The sequence below is a fragment of the Poecilia reticulata genome, chromosome 10, assembly GCF_904066995.2.
Source record: "Poecilia reticulata chromosome 10, P_reticulata-male-v2, whole genome shotgun sequence".
Classification (NCBI taxonomy): Eukaryota; Metazoa; Chordata; class Actinopteri; order Cyprinodontiformes; family Poeciliidae; genus Poecilia; species Poecilia reticulata.
The window spans coordinates 24,826,621-24,853,660 of record NC_088839.1 but is presented as its reverse complement, the minus strand read 5'-3'; the positions used below and the strand labels follow the sequence as shown (position 1 = coordinate 24,853,660).

Below are 27,040 nucleotides of genomic sequence, written 5' to 3'. Positions count from 1 at the left end.
TTACACGAACAATTCACATTATTGTGAACAAAATGAAAATCAAAGCGTAGAACAAGGGGCTGGTTGTATTTTTTATTTATTTTTTACCAGGCTGGGTTACAACAAAAATAAGTTGAAAACATGACAATGGCATTTCATCTAGTTTTATTCATCTTAAATAAATTAAAAAGTACCCAAAAACATTAAAGTCGCTGTAAATGTACCTTAAATTTATGAAACAAAAAAAGATGTCAGATGACGTTTTAAATCCAAACTTTAAAACTGTTCAATCACGTTTCTTGCTAATGATGACAGTTTGTCTTTCTACTGAAAAGGTAAACAGTTTCCCCAAGCAAAAGCAACCATTTGGCAAAACTCACATCAATGTTTGATTTATGGTTTTCATCCTAAAGATATGTGGTGTTCTTATCGTCTCTGTAGCTTAATATTTACCGCTTTTCTGTATTTGGGTTTTCCAGACATCAGTTACTCAAGATGCTGATCGGAGGAAATCAGTGTCATGATTGTGAAAACTAAAGCTGACGTTTGTCGAGAGAAACCATTAAAGAGGAAACATTCAACAGACTGAGGGGGGGGAAAAGTTCCTTATTTCTACAACCACATGTTTTGCAAGAGTTGGAATCGAAAAAATAGCATCTTCAGTGGCACAGCTGGGTTCGGAGTACAAAACCGTAGATAAATGAGGGCTTCAATCTTGGTACATCTGCTCCCAGAAAACACTTCAGCACTTAAAGGAGCTTTTACTCAGCAAACACTCGATACAGCTGCGATATGAGACATGTGGGAGGACATGTAAACAAACACAGATATAAACGGTACCACTGTAATGGCTGACAGGAGACAACGTCACAGAATCTCACCACCGGACAGTCATGAAACACAAAACGTTCATATTTACATCAAGACGTCAAAACCCTCGGAGGGCGGCTCTACACTCGGCCAGGAGGTTTAGTGTGATAAGTTTGTTCTGTAAGGCTGACAGAACTGAATGTACGGAGGGAAAAACATGACAAAAATACGGTGTTCGTCGACCTGAGTGAAGTTGAAATTAAATTAAATTGCTGTCAAGCCTTGGTGCAGAAAAAAATCTTTGTTTGTGCCGCTATAATTTTAAAGATAGCAATAAATTTTTCGAAAGGTCAACCTCCGTTTACAAAACAGCAAATTGTGTGTAAATCAACTGTGCTTAAAAATGTTTAGCGACACATATACAAAAAAAAATTACATAATCTTTGTTTGGTTTTATTAATGTCTGATCTGTAGAAAAAAAAATTTAACGGCACAAAAAAAATTGCTGCACAAAAGTAGCAAAGTTGATTGATGCCATATTTTGTTTGTTTTTGTAAATGTAGACTGGCTGTTTGACCTTTGACGACCTCTGGAAACATATTAATATCTTCAAAATTATAGCAGCACAAAATGTTTTGCACAAACGTTCGACACCAATTTGAAGAATGTCTGCGGCCAACTTCAATCAGGTTGTTGTTCATAGTACTGGTACAAAAGTATACCAAACTGCAAAAGTATACCAAACTGCAGTAAAAAGAAAAAAAAACACAAACGTTGCAAATGCAGGAGAAAAAAAAATATAAATAACAGTTAAAATACAACCAACTGATGTGTTAGCTAATAAATTCTATTGTCTCCTCAGCTAAAATGCAGCAACAAATGATTGTCGTTACTTAAGCATAAACATTCGCAGTAACTAAATACTATACTTATCCCATTACTACGGAAGAAGATTAGGGCCATTAAAAAAAAAAATCTGCCTTTTTTCTCAGAATCAGAATTGAATAAATGCACCACTAGGCAAATCTAATTATAAAATGCAAATCTACCAAATAATTTTGAGGCAGTATTTCAGAGAATGAAGGTTTACAAAACTTATAACAACTTATAATATAGGAAGAAAAAGTTATGTGATCATTTTTATATCCTAACAAAATAATTGACTTAATTTATGTGGATATTGACATAAACTGACCAAATTATAATTCTGAGTTTAAAGTCAGAATTCTGAGGAAAAAAAGTCAAAATAATTCTGAAAATAATTCTCAGAAAAAAGAATTCAGACATTAAAGTCAGAATTCTATGAAGAAAAAATCAGAATTCTGAGAGAAAAAAATAAAATGAATCCTGAAAAAATTTCTGAAAGAAAGTCAGGATTAAAAAAAAGAAAAGTCAAAATTCTGAGTTAATAATTTGAATTTTACCTTTTTAGTGGTGGCCCTAATCTTCTCCCCTACATTTCAGACTAAATGATCAACAGTATTATTTACTGCCACTCCTGGAAATAGCACTTCCGCGTTTAGCGTGGGTCTCTCTGGATAGTGTTTCCACAGTTTTTCCGCTCACTGTTTTTTGGCATGAGTGTCTTCCCGTAAAGAGTCAGCCGACAGCGAGGTCCGGTCTCCGTCCTTTAAGTCGTTAAAAAGTGCGACAGTTCAAACTCTTCCCACATTGAAAATGCGACGCCTGCTGAGGTCAAAGTGACGAAGTGACGGCCGAGTTGGTGAGCGGTTCGGTGAAACAGAAAGCGGGTCGGCGACCCGGCGGGTCGGTCCGTCGTTGGTTAGTCGTCGTCTGCAGACATGAGGAACCCCAGGATGAAGTTGATGGCTTTCTGTCGGTCCTGACCCGACTGCCTGCTGACCATGTTGGGCGGCGGTCGGATGAGGAGGCTGGCGAAGAGTGTAGCTGGAAACACAAAGCCATCCATATTAATGTCTATTATCGTTACAGAAATCATGCTTATTATTATTATTTTTCATTCATTCTCAATATTTATATTTATATTATATATTCTCTAGGAGTCCTTATTTGGTCAGTTAAATCTCATTATTTTTCTTATTTATAACTCATATTTTATTACTCTCACTGCATCCTTTTCATTTATTTAAATTACTGCTTACATGTTTATCAACTTCCACTCATTCACTTTTATTCATTTAGCCTCAATCATTTTTAAGTGAATTTCTTTAATTCTCACAAAATAAAATATTTTTAATCAAGTCATTCATTCTTGGGTTTAATTTGTGTTAATTAGATTTTTTTCTGCATTCAGCCTAATTCTCATTTAATTTGCTAATTCCAAATTATTCTTGGTCATTTCAGTTAGTTTGTAGATTTCTATCTATTCTTGGTTTTTTACTTTCATGTATTTTGTTCATTTTCAATTTTTATTCATTTTCATTCACTAATTGTTCTTCAGTTTCCTTTTTTAAATTTATTAATCACACAAAACAAACATTACAAACAAAAAGAGGCATCAATCTACTAAATGTCTTAATTCTATTCATTGTTCATTTCCTTTAATCTTCTTATTAACCAATTTATTCTCTCTTGTCTCGCATTTTGGTTCTTTATTTCAGATATTCATTCACATTTATTAATTTTTTATTAGATTATTTTCAATTATGATTTATTTACTTAATTTAAGTTGTTAATTTATAAATATTAATCCGTTCATTTTTATTTTTTAAGTATTAATTAGTTCTTTCTCCATCCATTCATTTCTTTACACCCTTGTCCCTCAGTGGGGTCGGGAGGGTTGCTGGTGCCCATCTCCAGCTAACGTTCCGGACGAGGGGCGGGGTCACCCTGGACAGGTCGCCAGTCTGTCGCAGGGCAACACAGAGACACACAGGACAAAGAACCATGCACACACACACTCACACCTAGGGGCAATTTGGAAAGGCAAATTAACCTGACAGTCATGTTTTTGGACTGTGTGAGGAAACCGGAGTACCCAGAGAAAACCCACGCATGCACAGGGAGAACATGCAAACTCCATGCAGAAAGACCGGGAATCGAACCCAGAACCTTCTTGCTGGAAGGCAACAGCTCTACCAACTGCACCACTGTGCAGCCCACTTTAAATTTGTTCTTTCTTCAGTTCTTAATGTTGGTTCATTTTCATTTTTGTGTATTGATTCATTAGTTCTTTCTTCAGTTCTTTTTGTTCGATCATTTTCATTTTTGCTTATTGATTCATTTGTTCTTGCTGTTTGTCCGTTTCTTACCGATGAGGTTTGCTGTTAGGTTGTTGTTGTTCGAGTGCTTCAGCAGTTCCTTCAGGAAAGACATCAGGTATCGAAACACGTTCCGATGCGGCCGGGAGAGCTGGGAGACCAGCTGTGAACGTCAGACAGCCGTTTACTGCAGACTCATCACTTCGCTTTGTGTTTCAGAAACAGAAACCTCTGCCTACCTGCTTGCAGAGACGGCTGTCGTGGGAGCTGTCAAGGCACCGTTGGTAGAGTTCGTAGCAAACCACCGGTTCCGGCAAGGCCTCCAGGAAGATCAGCAGAGCTTCGGCTACGGAGTGGTTACAACCAGCTGGACCAAAGTTACGGAGAAACTGGAGTCCAGTGGAGTTTACACAAAGAACAACAGAGTTCAAGATGCTTTTCATCACACATCCGTTCATTTTCTACCTACACAGTTAAGCGTTTAAAAAAATATATTACATATTATATATATATATACACACTTTTGAACTTTAATCAACCTAAATTGTAACATATTTTATAAGCTAATGTGAAGATAACCTTCATTAACATATGGAGCATGTTGTAGATGATTTTGTTGTTCAGGATAATTCAATCTCATCATTGCAGCTTTAAAAAAAGATAAACCTGATTTTTAATAAAATGATGTCAAGGATACGTAGCGACTCTGGGATGCTGGTGTCCAGGCAGTCAATGATGCTCTGGAGCTCCTCCTGCAGGCCTGGAGTCTGGAATAAATCCTCCTGCAAGCAAAAACATAACGACTCAAACTCCAGGTCATCTAATGGCACAAAGCATTAGACAGGCGAAGAAAAAAATAATAAATTACAGGAATAAAGTCAGAATATGGAGAGGAAAAACCCATACGACAATAAGTTGAGATAAAATAAACTCATAATAATATGAGAATAAATTAGTATGATGAAAAGTCACAAGACGGGAAAGTTGGAATAATACAAGAAGTAGTTTGACAAAAAGTAAGTATTATGAGATTAATGTGGTAATAAGAAAAAAATCAGAATGAAATGAAGATAGTCATAATAATATGAGAATAAAGTGACAAAAAGTTGAGACCAAAGCCATAATGATAAGAAAACAAAGTTGTAAAATTTTGCAAATCGTCATGAAGAGAAAAAAGTCAAAATATTACAAGAATAAAGTTGTAAAATTTGTGAAATGAAGTAGTAATTTTATATCTCCTACATAAAAATAATAATAAACATGATAAATGTTGAGCACCTTGTGAAGATGCATATTTTTTTTGCAAATGGGACCAAACAAACTTAAACGAGCTGATCACGTCTTTGTAAATCTACAAGTTTTCTCTAATTAAAGCAACTTTTGCCTTTTAATTTTACAACATTTTTCTGGCAATATTGGGTTTTAATTCTGAAAATATGACTTTATTATTAGAATTTCAAGTAAAAGAATAAAATCCTCGTCTGTCCCCAATAATCTATCATAATCTAGAATCTCTGGATTACAACAAAACTCCATTTATTTGATTAATCAAAGCCTCACTTCATTTTAAAATTTAAACTTCTTCATGTCAGTGATCAGACAACAGAAAAAGTAACTTAAATAAAATAAAGAGCATTTTATTTCACTTAAACTGACCTGATGACACTTCATCAAACTTTCCTTTTGTTTAGAGAAACCATAACTTTCTCTTCATTGTGGAAGTTATTTGATAAAGTCAGACCAACGTGCGTTTTAATCAGAAACTGTCGTTGAATAATCTGGACGTGTCGTCGAACCTGATCGCAGGACTTGGTGAAGAGGTGGTTGACCAGGATCCAAACCTCTTTGGGGATTTTCAGAGGGACGTCGTCAGAACTTCCTCCATCCGCAAACATCAAATTCACCATAGACTTTTCCTGAGAAGCAAAAAAAATTAACAGTTTCTATCAAGAAAAATGTTATTTTCAGAGAAACATCTCAATAAAAAGCAGCTAATTTGATCATTTGAAGGGGAGACATTTCATAAAGCTGGAAATGTTAGTTTTGTTTCTGCAAATGGATCCCAGGTCCAGTAATAACCAGTTCGGCTCATTAAACTAATGAAGCACCGACCAGGAACATCTAAAACTTTAAGATTACTTCTTCAAATTACTTTTAATCTTGTGCGCTCCAAAGCTTTGGGATGAGATAAAACATGAGTCGAACTTTCACTGGAGGCGTTTTAACCGTTTCTCCTCCAGGCCACATGATGTTTAATGGCAAAGAAACTACAAAGCTGACAGAGCTGCTGCTCATGTTTGATAACAATGAACATCAAAGCCGACAGGAAGTTAATATTTATCTAGTTTTATGACAGCATATTCAAAGCATTTATTATGCGCCCTTGAACAGGTTGGAATAGGTTAAACAAAACGTGTTCATTACAGTTTTTGCACAAAAGCAAAGATTTAATGAGGCGCTATAGGGTTCCTGTCACTTTAAATTCTAATAATCTGCTGCTGGCCGCGCCAACAAACTCAATATTTTACACTCGCGTGTAGAAACGGATGCGCAATCATACAACTGAACATCTTTGAAAAGCAGAAGTGGAGCCTCCTGCACAACCAAAAATAATGCAGCAAGTGGTTCAAAGATGGTAAGTCAACAACAAAACACTCATCTTTTCCAGCAGCCATTGTACAGCAGTAACAACAGCTCACCAGACAAAATCACAATAATTCATATAACTAACAGAATTGGGCAAAATAAATTGTTTTTCAATAAAAAGAAAACAAACAAAAACCTATTTTTGGTTAAAACGTGTTTGTTTTTCATTCAGAGGGCAGAGATACTTCATAAAAAAAGTTACTAAAGTAAAAGTACTCCAAGTAATTTTTTTCTAAAAAGTTACTGAGGTAAATGTAACTGAGTAAATGTAACTAGTTACAGCTGAACTCTGCCAGCAGGATGTTGAAAATGTGGCGTAAAGGAAATAACTGACTCGTATCTGGCCGATGCCGCCAGCTGGTATCAGATTATTGGTTTCTGTTAATTATTTACCTTTTCTGTCCCGCTGTCCTCTCCCTGAGCAAGAAGCCAGCCCGCAAACCACAGCAAAGAAACGAGCAAGAGGAGAGAAAACACACAAAGCGAGACGTGTAAGAGCAGAAAACCCCCAAAATTTAAACGCTCTCGCTTAAATGTTTTAATATCATTAATCAATCTGACTGTTGAAGTGTAAATTCAGGAGTTTATCCCAAAGTTTGACCAGATAAGGTGGAAAATATACAGGAAGAGATGATTAGACAAGAAAGAACAAAGTCAAAGTTTCCCGGATTTTTTTTTTCTTTAGGAAATCCTGTTAAATGTTTCTGCTACTTCCTTGTTCACAAACAGAAATACACAAGTTGAGACATTTTATGTTGCTAAATATAAACTGACTGGTGACTGATTTTAGCCTGAGGGACGAAATGAGCCCTCACACGTTCACACGCTGCAAAAACAAAGTATTACCAAGGAGTTTTGGTCCAGTAGTGCAGACATGTCGGCTCGCTTTGAAACAAAACTACAAGTAACTTTTAAGCAAAACACAGGAGCTTCTTTTAAGTCGATAAATACATTAATGGAAATGGTGCCAGTTCCTTTGGCAGATTATTTCACTTACTTGTAATTTATTTTTGTCTTATTTCAACATATTTGCACTATTAGACCAAAAAGACTTGGAAATATTTTGTGTTTTTGATGTACAATTTCTACTGCAATATCTTGGTACACATAAAAATAGACAAAACTTAAAAGTGTCCAAACTTTGTACACCGAGGGATAAAATCCCCATATTAAAAACAAAAAAATATTACTGTGATTCCTCTCTTCTACCTTCACAACAATAAATAAAACATGTCATATTTTACTTTTCCCTTAATGTTTACAATTACTTGGTTTAAGTTAATGATTCCTCAATATTCATAAAAAATACTTGTTCTAATGGCAGATTATTTCACTTATGACAGAAAAAATATGTTATTTTACAGGAAATAATCTGTCACTAGATCAATAACTTTTTCATCAATATTAAAATAATTATTTATTTAAAAACAAGCTCCTGCTTCTTGCTGAAAAGTTACTTGTCAGTTTTGTCTCATCTCAAATGAACTAAGATATTTTCACTAGAAACTACTTGCTAAGATTTGTTGCTTTTGCAGGTCAAGTTCTGGTCACAACATTCTGATTATAAATGAGCTCAACCCAAAATAAAATAAATTAAACGCAGTAGCTTCTACGGCAGCTGCTGCGTTTCCCTCACCAGGTCGATGAGGTTGGCGACCTCTCTGACCGGCTTCCTGATGCGGCACAGAGTCTCCAGTGATGTGCCGAAGCAGCTGGACAGGTAGTTCCCAGAGATGGTGATGAAGTAGTCTTTGCCGCGGTCCAAATGGAGCACCAGGATATCATAAATCGAGTCCTGTCCAGAGTTTAGCAGGGTAACTGAGTCTTTACTTACATAAACCTCCAGGTAGATTTCCAGGGTCTCACCTGCTCAGACAACACAGAAGACGTCCAAAAGAAAAGGTTTATTTCTTAGGAAACGAGGAGTTATCCGTTATATTAATGTGGTTTTTGGTTTTGCTGCTAATGCTGATAAGATAAAGAACATTTAATCCATGAACTGTGGTTTAGTAAAGAGTTTGTGAAATTTTATCACAGTAAAATTCAAGCATTTTCAAGGGAAGTTTGCAACTTTTTGCAGATAAAAACAATAAAAATGAACTTAAAACAATAGTTTCAGTTCATGACTGTATATAATTTGTTACTGTTATTAATAAAGTCTAGTTATAGTATTCTACCTTCCACAGCAGGGACAAAATAAACAAAAATATACCATAATTTAATGTTTTTATACAAAACAAAAAAACAATTCCCAATTTCAATAATGCTGTTTAACATATAAAAGACAAGGCAACCTTTATTTTAATTACACATAAATAAGTCAACTAGAAATGAGGAATAATAAATATTGATTACACTGAATCAATCAAAACAAATCATGTTAAGGTAAATAACCTTCCTGCTGAAACACACAAAAATTCTCTACAAAATGTTCTTGCCGTGTTTTCTGGCAACCTACATAAAACAAGAAAGGTTTAGGCTGATTTAACTTCAAATAGAGAGAAATAAATATCTATGTCTTTTTACTAGGTGTATGAAAACATCTGGAGTTTTGTAATATCAACCACTTTTAATATCTTGAAAACATTTTCAAGGATTTTAAGCTTTTAATCTGTGTAGAAACACAGATTAAAAGAAAAGGAAAAATAAATCTTACTTGGCTCTAAGAATCCGTCGCTGGGTTCGGCCCGCAGCCACGGCTTGCAATAGTTTGGGTCGTTTGGTTTGGGGATGAAGGCAAAGTGACACGGTACCTGGCCGTCGTTTTTGATCAGGAAGCGCTCCTTCTGCAGCTGCCTGAACTTAACGTCCTTAAACGTAAACTGCAACACGACGAGGAGAAATCCAGCAAAAAGCTCATTAATCCCACAATTTTACACGTTTATTTGTAAATATGTGAGTTTATCCTAAAAGGGTTGAGCTTTATTACATCTATCCTGCTGAGAGACACAGAAGGAAGGCAGTCGTTCTCCATTCGGTCCATGGCGCGAACGATGTCTTCAAACACTCTTTTCTGGCGCTGCTCATCCACGACTTTCACCTGTTGCACAAACAAACATCAACATTAATCTAAATTAAACAAATTTACATGTTTGGTACATGATTCATTAAAGCTGCAAAGAAATAATGTTAATAACCGACTTTCAAGACAAGTTACATCAAAACAGAGAAGAATAGAGCTAGCATTAGCCTAGCATCTTAAGCAAAGATCCTCAGCAGCGTGAGATGCACGCCTCGTGAAGACGTTGCATCTTAGCAAAGATCCTCAGCAGCGTGAGATGCACGCCTCGTGAAGAGGTTTTGTATCTTTATAAGCCAAAACAAATGATTCCTTTAAAATAAACAATATCATGTTTTAGAGAAAGTTTTAAATAAAAAGTTTTAAAAACTCCCAACATTACTGCACATATTGTTGAAATGTTAGTTTATATCTGAAATGTTTTTATTTTCCACAAAAGATTTTTTTTTTTTTTACTTCCACCTTGGCTAAATTTTAATAAAAAAAAAACAGTTGCTAATAACTGGCAATACTTCAAATCTCAAAACATTTTAAGATATTTTCTATACAACTACAGAAAAATGTGACTTTATAGGACACCTTTTTGGGGGTTAAAATGTGTTTATTTGATCAAAAATATGGATTTCTTTAAAAAAAAAAAAAGCACAGGTAAAACAGAATTTTGAAAAAATTAAGTAATTTTTATAAAGCTCTGAAGTCGGGCAGCTTACTGCATGTAAACAATGCAATACAATAAAAGTACTTTTCTATTCTATTTGTTTTGATATCCAAGTTTTACCTGACTTGTTTTGATCTTATTTGTTGCCACACTTTATATCCAGTTTACTTTTTTTAATTATTTTTAAGTCTTGTGTGGGGAAAAAAAAAACAACACATTTTGTTTTTTATGGCATAAAAGAACTAAGTTAGAGAGCTGCTTATATTCTGCAGTAAAAATTAGAGATGCTTCTGATGAAAGAAAAACCGTGGGTATAAAGTGTCGTCTCTTCTGCTTGGGAGCTACAAACAAATGTTTTGAAGTTATTTTCTCATCTTGTTCTGGACCTTTAAACCTGATATTTGACACTCCTCAACGTCTTACCCCGATTTTGAAGAGCGAGCTGACCGGCTTGTGGTCGCTGGTTTTCATCTCCATGTGGCTTCGGTATTTGAGCTGCTGGACGTTGCTGCCCCGCCACAGAATCCTATCGCACCAGGCGGGGATTCTGCACTTCCCGCTGCAGGAAGCAGATAAAATTTGATAGGAAAACATGAGTGGAAAATACATAAAGTCCTGGAGGAAAGAACTGCTGAGGGAAGCAAAATGCTTGAGCTGCTGAACTGTGAGGCAAATTTATAGAAATTAAATTAGGAGGAAAAGAGAAAACTTAAGTTTAATCTGCCTTCGGATTCAAATTTACACTAATAATGCACGTTCACTTTTATTCCTACTTTATCTTTACATACAGTTAGAGCAGAAATTATTAATCATGATTAAGTGATTATTGAAATAATCGCTGACTAATTTAGTAATCGATTAATCGTTAACTGGAGAACACAGGCTCAAAAATGGTTAATTTCAGAACTTAATTAGTTGAATTACTCACCACAGTAATTAAGCTACAAATGAACAAAAATATAGACATTTTGCATTTAAGACAAACCAAAAAACCTTAATGTTCATTAAAATTCTGTAAAAATAAATAAAAAAAATCTCCTCCTAATAAACGTCATCTACTATTCAGTTATTAACTGGTTAATCAAAAAATAGCCAATAATGTATTGATTAAATCAAGAATAAAGGACTAAAGATTTTACGTGTTAGAAATATTTTTAGTGTTTTATTGCATTTTACAAAACAAAATATTTATCTTATTATTTAAAAGAGGAACTGAATTGTTTATTTTTATCTTTAATATATTTCTAATATCGTTTTAAAAAACTGCAGATAAATTAGCAGAATGTGTCAGATTTTGTTTAATATATTAATTGTGAGAGTAATCAATAGATTAATCGATAGATTAAGTTAAAATAATCGTTAGTTGCTTTTGTCAACAGTAAACATTCTGTATTAGTTTTTATTCTTACTTTTTCTGCACATATATTTGCAAAGATTGTAAAGTTATATATTAAACTTCCATCATAGTGATGAATTTAATAATTGAAAGAAACTTTCCATCTGTCAAAAGTTTTAAATTAAATTTGAGTAATTATCTAAAAAGTTTTTTGTAGCTTGTTCAGCCCCGACTGATCTGCAAGCACAACATACATCAAGTGCTCAGACACAAATAAAGGCAATGCAAATATATTTATAATGCTGGTTTTACTTCTGCAAACAGAAATTGGGAAGCAGAAAGAAAGTCTGATGAAACAAGACGCACCTGGAGTCCCATCGATCCGTTTTGGTGTCGTACTTGTATGTGGGAACGAAGTTGATATCTCCCTCTATGAAGTCGACGAAGGCTTTTTTGGTTTGCCTCTGAATGTTCAGCTGCACATGGAAACAGCTTTATTTCATTTGGAAAACTAATTTCTTCTTTCTTAGTACAAACTCAAAGGAATAAAACCTACAAAAATCTGACAATCCTGCAAACATCAACCTACTTCATATAACTTCTGTGAAACTGTTTGCTACAAGGTGCTGTTGAGCTCATTCTGTTTAGAAACTCAGTCCACAAACAAAAGAGGCATAAAACCTTTGGCTTGCATAATCTAACAGACATATGAGTAGGTGTGTTTGTTTATCATATTAATGCTGCCTGAGTTCAGTACCTGGTCGTTCTCCTGCAGCTTCTTTAGCGCGTTCTCAGCAATGAGACGTTTGACTTCTGCTGCTTCGTACAGGAAGAGGCGGTAGTTCAGGTCTCCAAGCCAGATCACCACACTGGAACAAAACCAACAGCTTTCAGACACGCATGGTCAACTCAACGGTAAATTTGACCTGGCTGCTATGCTTACAGGGGACTGATTACGCAAAATTCACATTTTTTGTGTTTTTATTTTTCCATCTGGTTGCTTCTAAAAACACAAGCGTTTTAAAAAATCCACCCATTTATTTTTTTTACAATAAATTAATGATTTTTGTTGTGTGAAAAATGTTTCAAAAACCTCCAGAATGTTAATAAACATTCAATGGCCATGGAGCAGTTACCTAGCAACCTCAGCGCCATTATCTAGCAACCTAAACTGAACTCCAGGATGTTTGGCTTTACTGCTGTGTGCACTGTACAATGGCTGCTGGAAAGGAAATTATTTTGTTGTTGACTTTAGATCCAGAAACCACTTGCTGCATTCTTATTGGTTGTGCAGGAGACTCCACTTCTGCTTTTCAAATTTGTATAATTGGAAATCTGTTTGCAGCTATTTTCACGAGTGTAAACATTGAGTTGGGGGGGGCGTGGCCAAGCAGCAGATTATTTGGATTTAAAGTGAAGAGAGGATATAAAAGGAGCTCCAAGTAGGCAGGACTGAGCAGACCAAAATCTCATCATCTAAGAATGATTTAGTGCAAAAACTGTAGTGAACATGTTTTGCATCGCCCATAGAAATATCCTAACCTGTTCAAGGAAGCATCATGGTGCGTTCACACCAAATGCGTTTTGAGCGTCAGATTTACATTCACAGTCTATGTGAAGGCGCGTAGCGGGCGATTTGAGGCGTTTCGCTCGTCTGACGCTGGACTTGAAAAATCAGATCTTTCGCCGCTCGACGCAGAGCGTCAACCAGGACGTGCATTTTCCGACAAGATCTCAACAAAAAAAAAAAACCCAGGTAGGATCAATTGTCTGTGTTTGCTCTCATATTATAATCTAAGACCAATCAAGTTATGCCTGCAGACATAAGCACAGAAAAGACTCTGCTTGGAAGAGTATCAGCGAGGAAGTTGGAATGTCAGGTAAGTTATAACTTTTACTATTTGAAAATATTTCCCCGCATTTGAGCTATCTAAATCCATCCAGCAAAAACATTGAGTCACGTTAAATAAACTTTGTATATACTTAGATTAAATATGCAGGAGACGGTGGAAGAGCTTGAAGGACACATACGCTAAAGAGTCTCCTCTCATCGCTGCCTGGAGCGATGCTGACCCGCCTGAGGCAAAACATCAAGCGTCCGACTTCAAAGTTCACAGGCGTCGAACATGAAGCGTCGTTTCTGACGTGTGAAACGCATTCGATGTGAACGCAGCATAACAGGTCACCTTTAGGTAAAATGCTGCTGTAAAGTCAGAACGGAAACAAAACAAGGACGTGTTGGCGGGACTCACTCGTGTTTGACGATGCTCAGCGGCGGGTAGTCCAGGAGGTGAAAGGTCATTCGGGCACAGATGTCTCTGTAGTCCTGATTGCGGCGCTCAAAGTCTTCAGCGTGAGCCGCCAGGTGGCAGTTGACGATGCAGAAGCTGGTGTTGTGGAAAACAAACCTGATAGCGACGCCTCCTTTGTTCCCCTAAAACATCAAATAAAAGGCTGATGAAGGAAATAGCAACAGTTTCAAAACCTCAGTACGTATTTTGTTTGTTAGAAGGCAGAAGATTCAGTGTAAACAAACCATTTTTCCCATGATTCCCGTCCCGACGTGCTCTGCAGCCAATTCCTTGATGTGCTTCTTGTGTTTCTTCTTGACAAAGACCACGAGCATCATCCCAACAAGTCGGATCACCCGGATCTGCAGAAATTGTTTTTAAAACATTATACAAATTTCTCAGAATGAGCTTAGATTTTTAACTCCATTTTTGTTTACGTACAAGGTTCCAACATATTTCCACAACATTTCAAAATTCCAGGTTCAATTTTGAAAGATTTTCTGTCAGCTCAACCATTTTTAAAGAAAAAACACAATTAATTTAAATCTATAGCACAGATTGTTCACAGGAAATGAACCTCACTTCTATAAAATTAAAAAATAAAGTTTTTTTCCTTAAAGCAGGGGTGTCCAAAGTGATGTGCGGGGGCCATCTGTGGCCCTTCGACTGATTTTTTTGGGGCCACCAAGTCCAGTTTAAGAGTCATGTTTATTTCTTAAGGTTTTTATTTTTAATCAGCGTAAAATTATTAGTAATTTTCTTAAGTACAACACAAAATATTCATCTTTTTACAACCAAACTTTTATAATAAGCAGATCCACAATTATCCAGAGATTTTTACTGAAAAGCCAACTTTGCTGCATCTAATTCGGCTATAATTTACTGAGATCGGCTGAATAAAGCGAGGCGTTTTGACAGAAAGTGACCAAATCCTGGTTTTATAACTGAGAATAAATCTGCTCAACTCAATAAATAAATGCTTTTCTTTTAAAACAGCAAACATACAAAATCCTTTTTAAGTTTCAGATCTACAAACTCTTAAAAGAACATTTTTCAAAAAGTTGCTCAAGTAACTGAGTAAATTTTAATTTAAATTACACTTTAAGATCAATAAGTGCTAATTCGATGACAGATAATATTGCTTGTCTGAATTTTTGATACTAAATAAATTTTTTATCTTCTGGAACAAAAACAAAGAATAAAGCTTTCATAGCATTAACTATTCATCTTTGATAATTAACCCTTTCCTCACCCTTTTGTAGTCGCCTTTTCTGTTCAGGCTCCTCTCCACAGCTTCGACCCAGACCTGCTCTTTGGACGAGTCCAGGTAGAAAAACGCCTCAGTGCTCAGGTCCAACTCCTGAAAACTACAATCGAAAATAAAGTTATTAATATTCGAGTTATTAGCATTTCCTAATCAGGTTTATAATCGTGTTGCTTGATGGCTAGAGTTGAATCGTCATTGCTTACTGACCCAACGGCGTAAATGTCAGGAGGGTCGGGGTCGCAGCAGAGCCAGGGCTCCAGGCTGCTGTCTGGGGACTGGCCGTTCACGTTCCACGTTCCGATGAAGAAACTAAAACAAGTTTGTTTGGTAAATGGAAAAATTAACATCTTCTGCTTTTTAAAATTAAAACAGAATTAGCACATTTAGCAGCCAGTACATGAGGATGATTGGCAGCGCTAAGACCCGCTTCCTGGCTCTGATTGGTTGTTTTTGGTCGGGAGCTGTGCATGTAGTCAAGAGTATCGATCTTTTCACAGATTATGTTGGAGCCTATTAAGTATTAGATTAACTTATTTGCTAAATGATTAATGTTATTGATACAAAGTTATGCTAATGGTAGATCTATTATTTTTTTATTGATTTATTGATTAGGCCCTCCTCCTTGTCAGGTCAGACTCCAGCAGGGATTACCAAGCAAAAGCAGCTGCTGTGGTTGGTCTGACTGATTTGAACGGAAGGAGTGAAAAAGTTTTTCTGTCTCAAAATTAATGTTTGAATTTTTGTATGACGTCAACTCAGCGAATAAGAAAACTTTTTAAAGCAGAAAACTCTCCGTGAGTGCTTTTTGTTTTGAGAGGGTCGAGAATTTCCTCCTGAGAAACTACTCTGGCTTTTGGAGATAATTATGATGCAAGAGTAGCCATGACGGATTACCTGGCTCACATGCACACACCGTCACAACATTTTAACAAATCGGTAAAAAAAAATATATCCTTCAGCTCCTATAATGAGCTCAGCAGTTCCACCAGGTGTTTGCTAATTGCTGCTGGCTAGTCTGAAGGAGCTTAATGAAGCTGCTCTGTGAGGTGGAAGCTTCGAAGCTGCACCTCTGAGGAGGAGCTTCGCCTTGAAGGCAGAGCTGAATAGTTGCCATGGAGATTAAAGGATTTCTCAAACATGCATGAACGAATCAAAGCGACACTCCAGATACGTTTCTGATAATTAAACATTGCAACATGATTATATCTCAAAAAAGTTGGTTTTCCATAATACTACAACTTTAAAGATGCAGTATGTAACTATCAGAAAATATGTTTTTAAAATCAAAACGAAACTTAATTCCAGTTGCAGCAACTTTCTTCCCCCCTTTCCTTTTTCTCTTTATTGGTGTTGAAGCCCAGAGGAACTGATGTGTTTTCATCCTGGACTTAAACTGACCCGTGTGTACGATGTTATTTTTCCAAACATATAAGTTTTCATAAAGATTCGGCTGCGTGTGGACAAGGTCTCAGACTGAATCCGTTCCCGTTTGTGCGAGGGCGGCCTCCTCACCTGAAGGGCTGGATGTCCACATACTCCTTCTCCTTCTTGCCCAGGCGGTGTTTAATGAGGTACTCTCTCTGCCCGGCCTCGCTGGACAGCATGGCCTGCCGCATGCTGTTGGTAGTCGGACTGTCGCACCAGGACGTCGGCCTGTCCGTGTAATCGGTCGGCCTGTAACTACTGGATTAAAAAAAAAAAAAAGAAAGAAATCGTTAACAGACAGAAACATTTCAGATAAATCACACATCCTTTCCCAGTGGACCCACTCTGGTTTGGTGTTCGGTATGAGAGCGGTGCCTCGGCCCTGAAAGGCTGCAGCCGAGTCTTTTGGGACTGGAGGCGGAGGAAGAGGATTGGTGGGAGGGAAGGAGGCTTTTCGGGGAGGCAGAGTGGGAACAGGAGGCGGCTCTCTGGACGCGACGATCCGATTCTGCTGGTTCTTCTTCTCCTCCACTTTAACGGGGTTCTTCAAGCCCTCCCCAAATCCGTATTCTGACGCAATAAATGTTCAGGAAAGATCAAAAACAGGATCAAGAAAAATTAAGATTAAACATCAAACTGTTTAATAACATTACAATATTATTTAATATATATAATAATATGTTTTTGATGAAAGAATAACATTATAACATGATTTAAAGCTAAAAAAAAAAAGTTAATTTTACATTTTAAACCATGAAAGTAAAAGTTTATTTACATAAAAACATTTAAAGCAACTTCAGTATAATAAATAAATATTATATAATATTAAATTTAATTCTAATATTAAATAATTCAATAATATTTTTTAAAATTAAGGTTAAAACCAGACTAGAAAAAAATCCCTTGATTTAGTTTCCGACGTCAAACTTTAACATTTTAAACTGTAAACAAGCCGATTTTTACCGGAGGCGTTATGATTTCCTGCTGCATTGTTGAGGTTGGAGACCTGCGCTATGCAGGTTCTGGTCTGGTGGTCTCCGCTGCTGTTGGCGGTCTTTATGGCCCGTTGTGGTGGAACCGGAACCGGACCTCGATACGCCGCTGGAGTGAGCGGCTCCATCACTTTGGGTTTACTTAGTTTGGACGCAACTGGACAGATTAAACAGATCAGTCAGAGGAAAATTAAAAATAAGCAAATATTTCTCTCTTAAAACATTAATTTATAACATAAAGAACAGCTGATGTCCTCGAGAAATGCAAACACCAAAGTAACTCATCTGTTTAAATGACAAACATTTAATTAAAAAATAACAAAAATTTAATTCAGAGATTTTTTCTCACGTTCAAATAAATGAAAAACAAACCCAAAAATGAAAGAAACTGTACAGTTGTCTTTTAATAAGCCGTTTCAGGCAATTTACAGAGACATTTTCTACAGTAATTTTTCTATTTGAAACATTTTAATTAAAATATAGTGAGCTCAGTTTTTTGGGGGGTAATTTAGTTTAAAAATCTTTCAAAATAATGATTCTTGTAGCTCTCAAACACTGAGGTAGAATATTTTAGTCCACAATGCAAAACCTTAAGACACCTCTGACCTTAACGAATGCATTAAGTAAACAAAATGATTTCTACAGCAGGTTTGACTAAAAAGAAAAAATCATGAAGCTCAGCCCTCATCAGAAACCTTTTATTGTTTGTTTTATTCTTGTCATTTTTTCCTGAAATATGCAGCGCTCTCACATACGGCTTAAATGTTTTGGTGCAGCAGTACGAAGTGCAAGTCACCATGTTTGGAGATTGAATTTGATTTTTTTTAAAAGAAAGCATGAAAAAAATGAGGAAACAAGACAAGGAACGTTTAAAATGTATGCCGTTATATCCAGTGTGATGTCATCGGAGAAATTACGCTAAATGAATAAAGACTAATAAATTTGATCATGCAATGTTGTTCCAAACAGGGCAAACTACATATAAAGTGAGTTTTCCTTCACTTTAGAAGAGTCTGGACAGTGGCTTTCTTCAGAAAAGCAAACAGTGAATATAATTGTCAAACTGGAGGAACAGGTTGAAGAAAAAAACTCGAAGTAAAACCCTCCTTTAAAATCTTAATCTCTCCAGGAAGTTGGTCACAGGCGGCAACCAGGACAGGAATTTAAAAATCTCACTGACGGAGCAGCCAGAAAGCAGCTAAGTCAGCATTTACACAACCATTCTGCTCGTAAAATGTGTGTTTTTTTCCTAACTTACACACAATACGTCTCCTATTACTGGAATCTGTCAGTGCATGACTGGAACACAAGAAGCACAAAGATTTTTTCACAATGGTTATGATTTCTATCAGATGCTGCAGCCACAACTTAAATCACTCATTTTTAACCAATCATAAGCTATTTTCTTGTGCATCACCTGCAAAACTGGTTTAAAAGCTGAAAACATTTATTACTCCAGTAAACTCAATATAAATGCTGTTCACCCTCATTTAACCTCTTTTGCGAGTTATCGCCACGTAACTTAATTCAGGAAAGACTGCAGCTACTCACTTCCTGTTAAAAACAAGTTTTTCTCCCGACTGTCGCCACATGCATCCTCAGAATGAGGGATTATTGCAAAGTCAACAACTCAATGCAGGATGAGTGAATGATGCATGTCTGAGTTTTTTATTTTATTTTATTGATATACTGAACTGTCTTGTTTGGTAATTAAGATCAATTTGGAACGAATTTAAATGAATTTGGATAAATTGGACCGTCTTTTTTAAAAGGTGCATTTAGACGTGCATAATTCTGAATTGGTGCAAAAAAAACTAAGTTAAAATGGAGTTGATAGATTTACCAGCATAACACAAAACTGAAAAAATAATAATAAATATATATATATATATCAATAGAAAATACATGCAAATATATTTTACAAAATCTAGAATAAAAATAAATCAGTTTAAATATTCCCTCTCAAAAGTTAATGAAAACATTCAACACCAGCATAAATTACACTTCATATAAGTGATTCCTCATTGGATTTCCTGTTATTTTTTTATTTCTCATGAAAATAAACACAAAATTAGGACAGAATAATTCACCATGTAGAGATATCTCTGTCCACTGAACTTCATGTCACAATAACAAATATTGTCAAACGATTAATCATCCAATTATTGCAATAAATATTATTGTTGTTTTGAGACAATTTTCAAGTAATAATCAAAGTTCACTCTTTCAAAGACCAATAAAGAGCATTTAACACTCAAATTGAAAGATATTTTAAATATCCAAAAACAACAGAAATAATAAATAAAATTATCCTTCATAAACAGGATACAAAGCACCAGACTGAAGATTTTTGTCAGCCAGTTTTTGGTAGAAAAACAATAAATCATGCAAATGGAAACCATTGAGCTAGTATTTAATTTTCATGCCATTAGTTGATTTACAGGCCTGGTATATTCTGATGTGTAGTTCTGGTTTGAGTGCAGCAGAAGTGGAAACGTCTGTTTTAAAAGTTGCAATCCAAGGTGTGTTTCTTGGTGTGCACAGGAGAGCAGAGATCAGAGCTGCGTGGCGAAATCCACCCTTAGTAAATAAATGTTAGATGAGTGACTCAATAATTAATCGCCTCACCTTGCTCTTGAGCGCTTTTCACCTGGGTTAAGAACGTCTGGGTCCGCTCATCGTCCTGCAGCTCCAGCATCAGCTCTGGAGGCTTTTCTCCTCTGATTCGTATTGTAAAACTCGCTGAGGAAAAAGCACCTGCATGTCAGACACGTTTGGATTTTGCAAACACGTTAAAATACAAAGTGGCTGAGAAACAGAAAAAACGGGACACAGCAACGACCTAAATCAGCATTCCTTCAGCGAGCCTTGGCAATTTATGACCCAACTCTGCTGCTAAATAAAGCGGCTTTGGGCTGCAGGCTTGCTCTAAAAATATAAGTCTGGAAAAGGGAGCTGAACTAAACTCTGCAAATATGAGTCTGAAACTTGTAAAAAGCTGATTGGATGCATAAAGTTAAACTCAAGAAGAACTCACAATCGTCAGAAAAGTTAATCAGGAGAGCCTCTTCAGCTTCTGGAGGGAAACGAGACAGAAAGGAAAACGGTTAAGTTCAAAGGTCGGCAGTGGGAGTGAACCTGCAGGTTTTTCAGAAGGAAACAGTTTGAGTTTACTTTAAAATGTGTCTTTGAAGTGGAAATTAACAAGTGAAAGTTTAACTTTCACATTACAGAGATTTGACCTTGTCACATTACAACCAAAAGACAGAGAAAAATGACACCTGGTTTTCATTTCATTCCCTCACATTAATACACAAACTACTTTTCTACACATCAAATCCCAATAACAAAGGTTGTGGGTGAAAATGTTTAATACATTAAACATCACAAACACCATGTTCTACTGAATCCTTTACCTGTTCTAAAGTTACAGAATATTTAATAATAATGATCAGAATATGCAGGAAAAATTTTTACGTCTAACACTGAGAGGAAAAAAAGATGCATACCTCGTATAATTTCAAATTTCTGGTTCACAGGTATGGATAACTGGGCCACTGGTCGAGACACGACAGCATCAGGAGTGGCCAAAACGCCCAATCTAGATGAGAGCAGCACAGATTCTGACGTTCACATTACTGAACTATTCAGTTTTATAGGTTAAAAAACAGCATATTCAGGTGAGCTGCAGAAATATTTACTTTTTCAATCACAAAACCCATTATGCAATTAAAATTCCATCATTCAGCACAAGTAAGACCCGTGCGCTGGGAAGATTTTAATCATTATTAACGGAACAAAATGCAAATTTAGTATTTAAAAAGAGAGCATGCATTCATGCAAATTCATCCACTAATCTGCAGTTAGGTGAATAAGCAAACAATGGTGGAAAAACAACAAGCAGGCTGGTTCTGCTCTACATTCAAAGTTAATAAAGGCAAGTCTGAGGGAAAAACTGAAGTAATAAGTTATGAAGTTTTAAAACAAAAGGACTCAGACCTTTGATGCGTGTTAATGTGGGCGGGGAAACACTAACTGATACCTGACTGGGATTGAATCAGCGCTCTACCCAGACTACTCTTTCACTTCACAATAAAAATGACTCAGGATTTCTAAATGCGTCGCAGGGAGTTCTCTGAATCAACTGGGATAACCTCAGACGTCACAAACTGCAACCAAAAATCTACTGCAAAGGGACTGCATCCAGTCATATCAAACCCAGAGTAAATTACTTCACAATATATTCATCTGCTAGAGTACTCCCACTGCTGCTAAACAATTTAATTGTTTTGAGAAATGTGTTTCTTTTTTTCTTTTTTTTAGGACTTTCGGCGAAAGACTTAAGCCAACAGGATTTAGGTTTCAAGTCAACATGATTATTGAGCAGAATATCACCTCTCTGTCTGCTCTTTGTACAGCAACACTTGGAGAATAAAAATAATTAAGTTGGGCAACCTTTCATCCCAATTAATTAACCTGCTTCACAGCTTGATAGCTCTGGTTTTAAAACCAGGTCATCTTAAAATAATACTTCAATTTATGGTGATTTTGCAAGAAGGAATATTTCCAAAAGTGACACGAACAGAGAAAAGAGAAACCTGTTTATGATATATCTTTGAACCTTTTGCTAATATACTAGTGGTAAGAATTCATCATAGTGTTTATTATTAATCATGATACATTGCTTGTCATGATAAGAATTTGTATTTATCGTTTTCACAGTAAATTAATAAATGTAAAAATATAAACGCAGCTCTGTGTGCAGTTTAGTGAAACAAATCACACTTTTTAATGTGACTGGTTTCCTAAAGAAAAGTGTTATGGCAACAGATTCGGCATCTGTGTTTATTTTGGAAAAGCATAATGAATTTAACTAAAAAACAAAAATAAAAAAGAAATTTTAATCCAAAAATAATGTATTTTAATGTCTTTTCTTTCTTTCCATAAAAGAACGACAAACATCGTCAAAAATATGACTCAACAAGAAGTCTTTCAAAATAAAAACAGAATTTCAAAATAAAGCTAACCTAAATTAATATTAACTTTATCTACTGGGAATAAAAAAACAAAAATCTTTGTGCAAAATATATAATCTAAATATTCCTTATTTATGGTTCTATCAAAAAGTATTACAAATGGATGAGCTGCAGATAAAATTCATTTTATTCAACAAATAATAAAACTACAGAGTTCAGCTTCATAATTATTAGTTTTTATAGGCCAGTATAATATTCTCCAGTAATTGTTCACCATGTTTATATTCAACCTTGCATGTGCTTGTAAAATTGAATCTGCTTTCAGACTCTTCGTGTTTGTGGAGCGTTACTAGTGCAAAGAGTGGAGCGTTACAAAATTATGGATGTGAACAACCAGTCAAAATGACTGGAAACGGATGTTAAAAACAGTGACCAAGTTTCTGCTGCTAGGCAACTTTCAAGAGACTTGGGTCATTCATAGGCATGGTGCAATAAATCAATTAATCACATGATAAATTAAAACAAGCTCAATAATTTCCATTTGCATTATTTATTATTTGTCTCCCCTCTCTCTCGCTCTCTACTAAAAACTGGATGATGAAAGTCTTCAGTCCATCTTTTGATCTCAACTAGTCTTTTAATTTCGAAGGACAATTTTGTTTAGAGACTCGATTAATTTTATTTGCTGTTTTATTTATTTTAGACATATAAAATGTCTCCCAGTTCCAGTGTTAAATGTGTAGAGAATGTGTTCTTGCGTTATTATGCCATTATTATTATTAGATTACTTGAAAATAGCCTCAGAACAATATTATCGTGTATCGCAATGTCTTCTGGGACATTTTATCGCCCAGTAAAATGTGTTATTGTGACAGGCCTAGTGATTCACACCCTTTAAAGACTTTAAAGTCAGAGCCAATAACCAGAAAGTTTTTTTTCCAGTCAACATGTTTTGTTTCCCTCACTCTGATTTATAATTTTTAATCTGTCCCATTTTGAGCAATTTAATTAAATTCCCTCAAATTGGTACAACAAAAATAAAAAGTGTGCAGTCATTTCCAGTTTTCTACAATAAAACAGACAACTTTCATGGTGAATAAATCAATTATCATTAAGTATTATTATTATATAAAGGTATGACAAAATGTATATATTTTATTTGAGCCGCCAGTTTAATTTGGCCCATCAGAACTGCTTCTTGGATGAGTTAATGTGGTTTTAATAGCCTGAGGCTTGGAGCCCATGTGACTCTCATTACAGCCCAAAACCAAGCGAAGGAATTCAGAATAATCTGCAGTGAGGTGGATGATGGTGAAACTAACTGGGAGCTATACTGGTGGTTGGACACACAGCTCCCACTATCACTAAGCAAACCCTGCAGCTGTCAAACGGACACTAGCCATGATCCACCGCATGACTTCCTGTTAAATTACAATCCAGTGGCAACAAAAAAGTTTCTCATTCAGCTAAAACTCCTGGAATCAAGAAGTTCTGATCAAACCTGGATCAGCTTTGCTTTCCAACAACACATCCTGTCTGTCAGTGTGACATTGTTCAGGTGACAACTTGTCTAAAGTGCTTTGATTATCTTGCATGTTGAAAGCCATATTTGTTTATAAAGCAGGTCGCTGGATGTTAACTGATGAGACATTTCTTATACACACACAACTCTGCATACATGACATACATTCAGGCTCCATGGCAGCCAATCCAAATAAAGCAGAACACCAAACACTGAAATCCTGCACTGAGAAATTACTTTGTGTCCCGCAGATCCGCACAATACACTGAACAACCATGTCTCAAAAATCAGTATGTACCAATGTAACAGGGTTTTATTTAACAATAATGTAGATGTGAAGTTTGTCAAAATTGTTCATTTATTCCTCAAAGTATTTTTTGTTTAGTCAAAAGTTGACATTTATTGCTACATGAGTTTTGCCACTTTGCTCTTGGCTGTTGGTGGTTACCATAGCAACCGGTAACTGACAGCTCCTCCACCTTTTTTTCTGTTGCCTTCAGGGACTGTGGTATTTATTCAGATCAGCTCTGCTTTTTCTTTATAGGCATTATATTTTAACATATATTTTAGACAAATTTAACTATATAAAAGGTTTCATATGCAATTTTGTCCTGTTTTTTTTATTTATTTATTTAAACTATTATCATAATTAGCTGTGTTTAATTTTACAACTGTTAACTGCTCATTGGGAGCCATTGCTCTGTCTTTTGCTTAGGTTTATTCGTTATATTTTATTTTATGTTAATGGACAGAAAACAACTTGATTTTCTCTCTTGTTAGAATAAATTCAGTGAACCCGAGTGTGTCTGTTGTGAAGTCAACCTACTGGACCTGAGATGAACAAAAAAGGGTTACACTAAGACAATAAAGCTTAATTTTCAGCAAACCTCCTCAGTGTGAGCTTTTAGTGAGTAACAAGTCATTAAAGTCAAGATGGCTGAAAAAAAGTATAGGAATATTGGTTAACTTTATCCTTTTGAAATGTATCACATTTTTTAAAATGCCAGATTCTTTCATGAAACATGTAATCACTAAAATAGTCATAATCATACTCATTTACCAGAAGAGTATGAATGAGTAACTTTTGAAAATAACTTTAAGTACTTATTAAACATACTTGTTATTTATTAGCCCATATTTTTATATTTAAAAATGTTATTAGTGGTCTAGTGTTGCATTCTGATCTTAAATGTTTCTTTATTTCCATTAGCTACAAGCAGAAAATCAATAAGTTACATAATGTATTTAACTTTTCTGAATAGAAAATGATTTATTTCTGACAATGTGGCAGGACGCTTCCTTCACTCAACGAAAGGTGCGTTGTTTAAAAATATTTTGAATGTTTTTATGTTTTCTCATACGAGTTATTAAAGAGAAAACAGAATCTGTTAAAAAATAAGCATCAGCAGGTTAAAGCTTTACAAAGCCAGAGCTCCGAAATCAGCTGAAAATTATGATCAGTGCACAGAAAAATTTCTTAACAACACAAACTCAATCTGTTATTGATTTACCAGCTGTCCAACACTAAAACCTATTTTTATATATCTGATACTTACATAAACTCTCCATTGCGTTCAATTAGAGACAGCAGTCTGGGCTCCTTCTGACCAGACCTCAGCTCTTGACCTTTCACAGTGTGAGCAGCTCAATCAAGGAATCAATGTGATGGAGGATGAGGGAGCAGTGTGGACGTCACAACAAAGAGCCTGTTCAACTCAAACATTACCCCACTGCGCCGAATAATCGATTAGTTTCATTCTGGCAGCAGATAGATGTTAAAATGATGCCATAGAAAGTGAAAACAGGAGTCAAAATAATCTGACGGAAAACAGGACAGAGGGATGCAGTTTGGAAGCAGCTACATTACATTAAATATGACCGTTACTGAATACAAATAGGTTTAGTCAATGTTAGTAGCATTATATGTTCATATGGTTAGCAGGGGATTAAAAGTCGGTTGTGTTCTTATCAGATACATAAAGCTAACGTTAGCCTAACCCTAATTAAAAATAAAACGTAAACATCACTTAAAGGATATTGCCAAGCATTCCTCGTTGGATATCCCCAAAGTGGACTCCATTCTTACCCGGAACACATAAATACCCCTTCGCGGTTGGCTTTGTGTGGAATCGGCAGGAATGTCGGGGCGAGGAAAGTTAAATCCCAACCCGGCGCCGCGGCGGCCTCCTTCCGGGCAGCTGTTTGTTTTCAGCAGCTAATGCTAGCAGCAGCTGGAGGGAGTCTCAAATGTTTCAACAAGCCGCAGAGCTCCACAAATCTCGATTAGCGTCCATAACTCTGTCACGTAAGCTTATGTTATCCCGCTTTCTTCACGTCCCGCTCGGTGTCAGGAGGCCAACCGGTGGGGCAACATAGCGTGAGCAGACAGTTAGGAGCAGAAACGCCGCAGCTCCTCTAGTAAAGAGATCGCTATGTGGGCTCCCTCCTCCACCCACCTTCGTCAACACGGACGGACTTCATCTTCCAGACTTCAGCAGAATGAATAAATCCTATACTGCCTCCTACTGCCACGGAATATGCAGTAACACTTTTATTCTAAAATCTTAAAAAACTCAATTCACCTTGATAACCACTGGTTAGCTCTAGTTAGCTAGGTGGCTCGATGGCTAGCCAGCGCCGAAGATTTTTTTATGTAAAGTTATTGACTATGTTTTTAGGTTTTGTACTAAATATCTGTTTAGCACAAAAAATAAATACAAATAAAACTAATTTCTTTAATTTTATTTTATTTTTTCCCTGAGTATATTTGGCTAATAATTTTGGCCCATGCATCTGTCATGATTTAACCCATGTATGTCGAAATGGGGTCCAACCAACCCCACACCCACAAATGTCAGAAATAAGTTTTACACACTTAAAACCTGTATCATTTTCCATAGACCTCTACGTTTGCCTCAGTCCTCGCACGCACAAGGG

General features: G+C 36.0%; 1 protein-coding gene across 4 annotated transcripts; it reads right to left on the bottom strand.

The window, feature by feature from the left end:
* Positions 1–58: 58 nt before the first annotated feature.
* Positions 59–26,589, bottom strand: ocrl (OCRL inositol polyphosphate-5-phosphatase). 4 transcript variants are annotated; one of them, XM_008420643.3, is made up of 24 exons: positions 26,142–26,587; positions 25,660–25,739; positions 21,115–21,206; positions 20,643–20,681; positions 20,234–20,347; positions 17,577–17,762; positions 16,958–17,183; positions 16,701–16,871; positions 15,396–15,497; positions 15,174–15,288; positions 14,167–14,283; positions 13,883–14,064; positions 12,388–12,499; positions 11,997–12,106; positions 10,718–10,853; positions 9,547–9,657; positions 9,274–9,439; positions 8,254–8,483; positions 7,011–7,034; positions 5,768–5,887; positions 4,669–4,753; positions 4,211–4,338; positions 4,023–4,134; positions 59–2,697 (listed from the first exon to the last, which is right to left on the bottom strand). In XM_008420643.3, exons 1-24 carry the CDS (start codon positions 26,181–26,183, stop codon positions 2,573–2,575), a joined length of 2,925 nt encoding a protein of 974 aa, XP_008418865.2. In that variant the 5' UTR covers positions 26,184–26,587; the 3' UTR covers positions 59–2,572. The 4 variants fall into 4 exon arrangements, with proteins under 4 accessions (XP_008418865.2, XP_008418866.2, XP_017162726.2 ...); XM_008420644.3 differs by lacking the exon at positions 7,011–7,034 and having other exon boundaries at positions 26,142–26,589; XM_017307237.2 differs by lacking the exon at positions 25,660–25,739 and having other exon boundaries at positions 26,190–26,587.
* Positions 26,590–27,040: the final 451 nt, after the last annotated feature.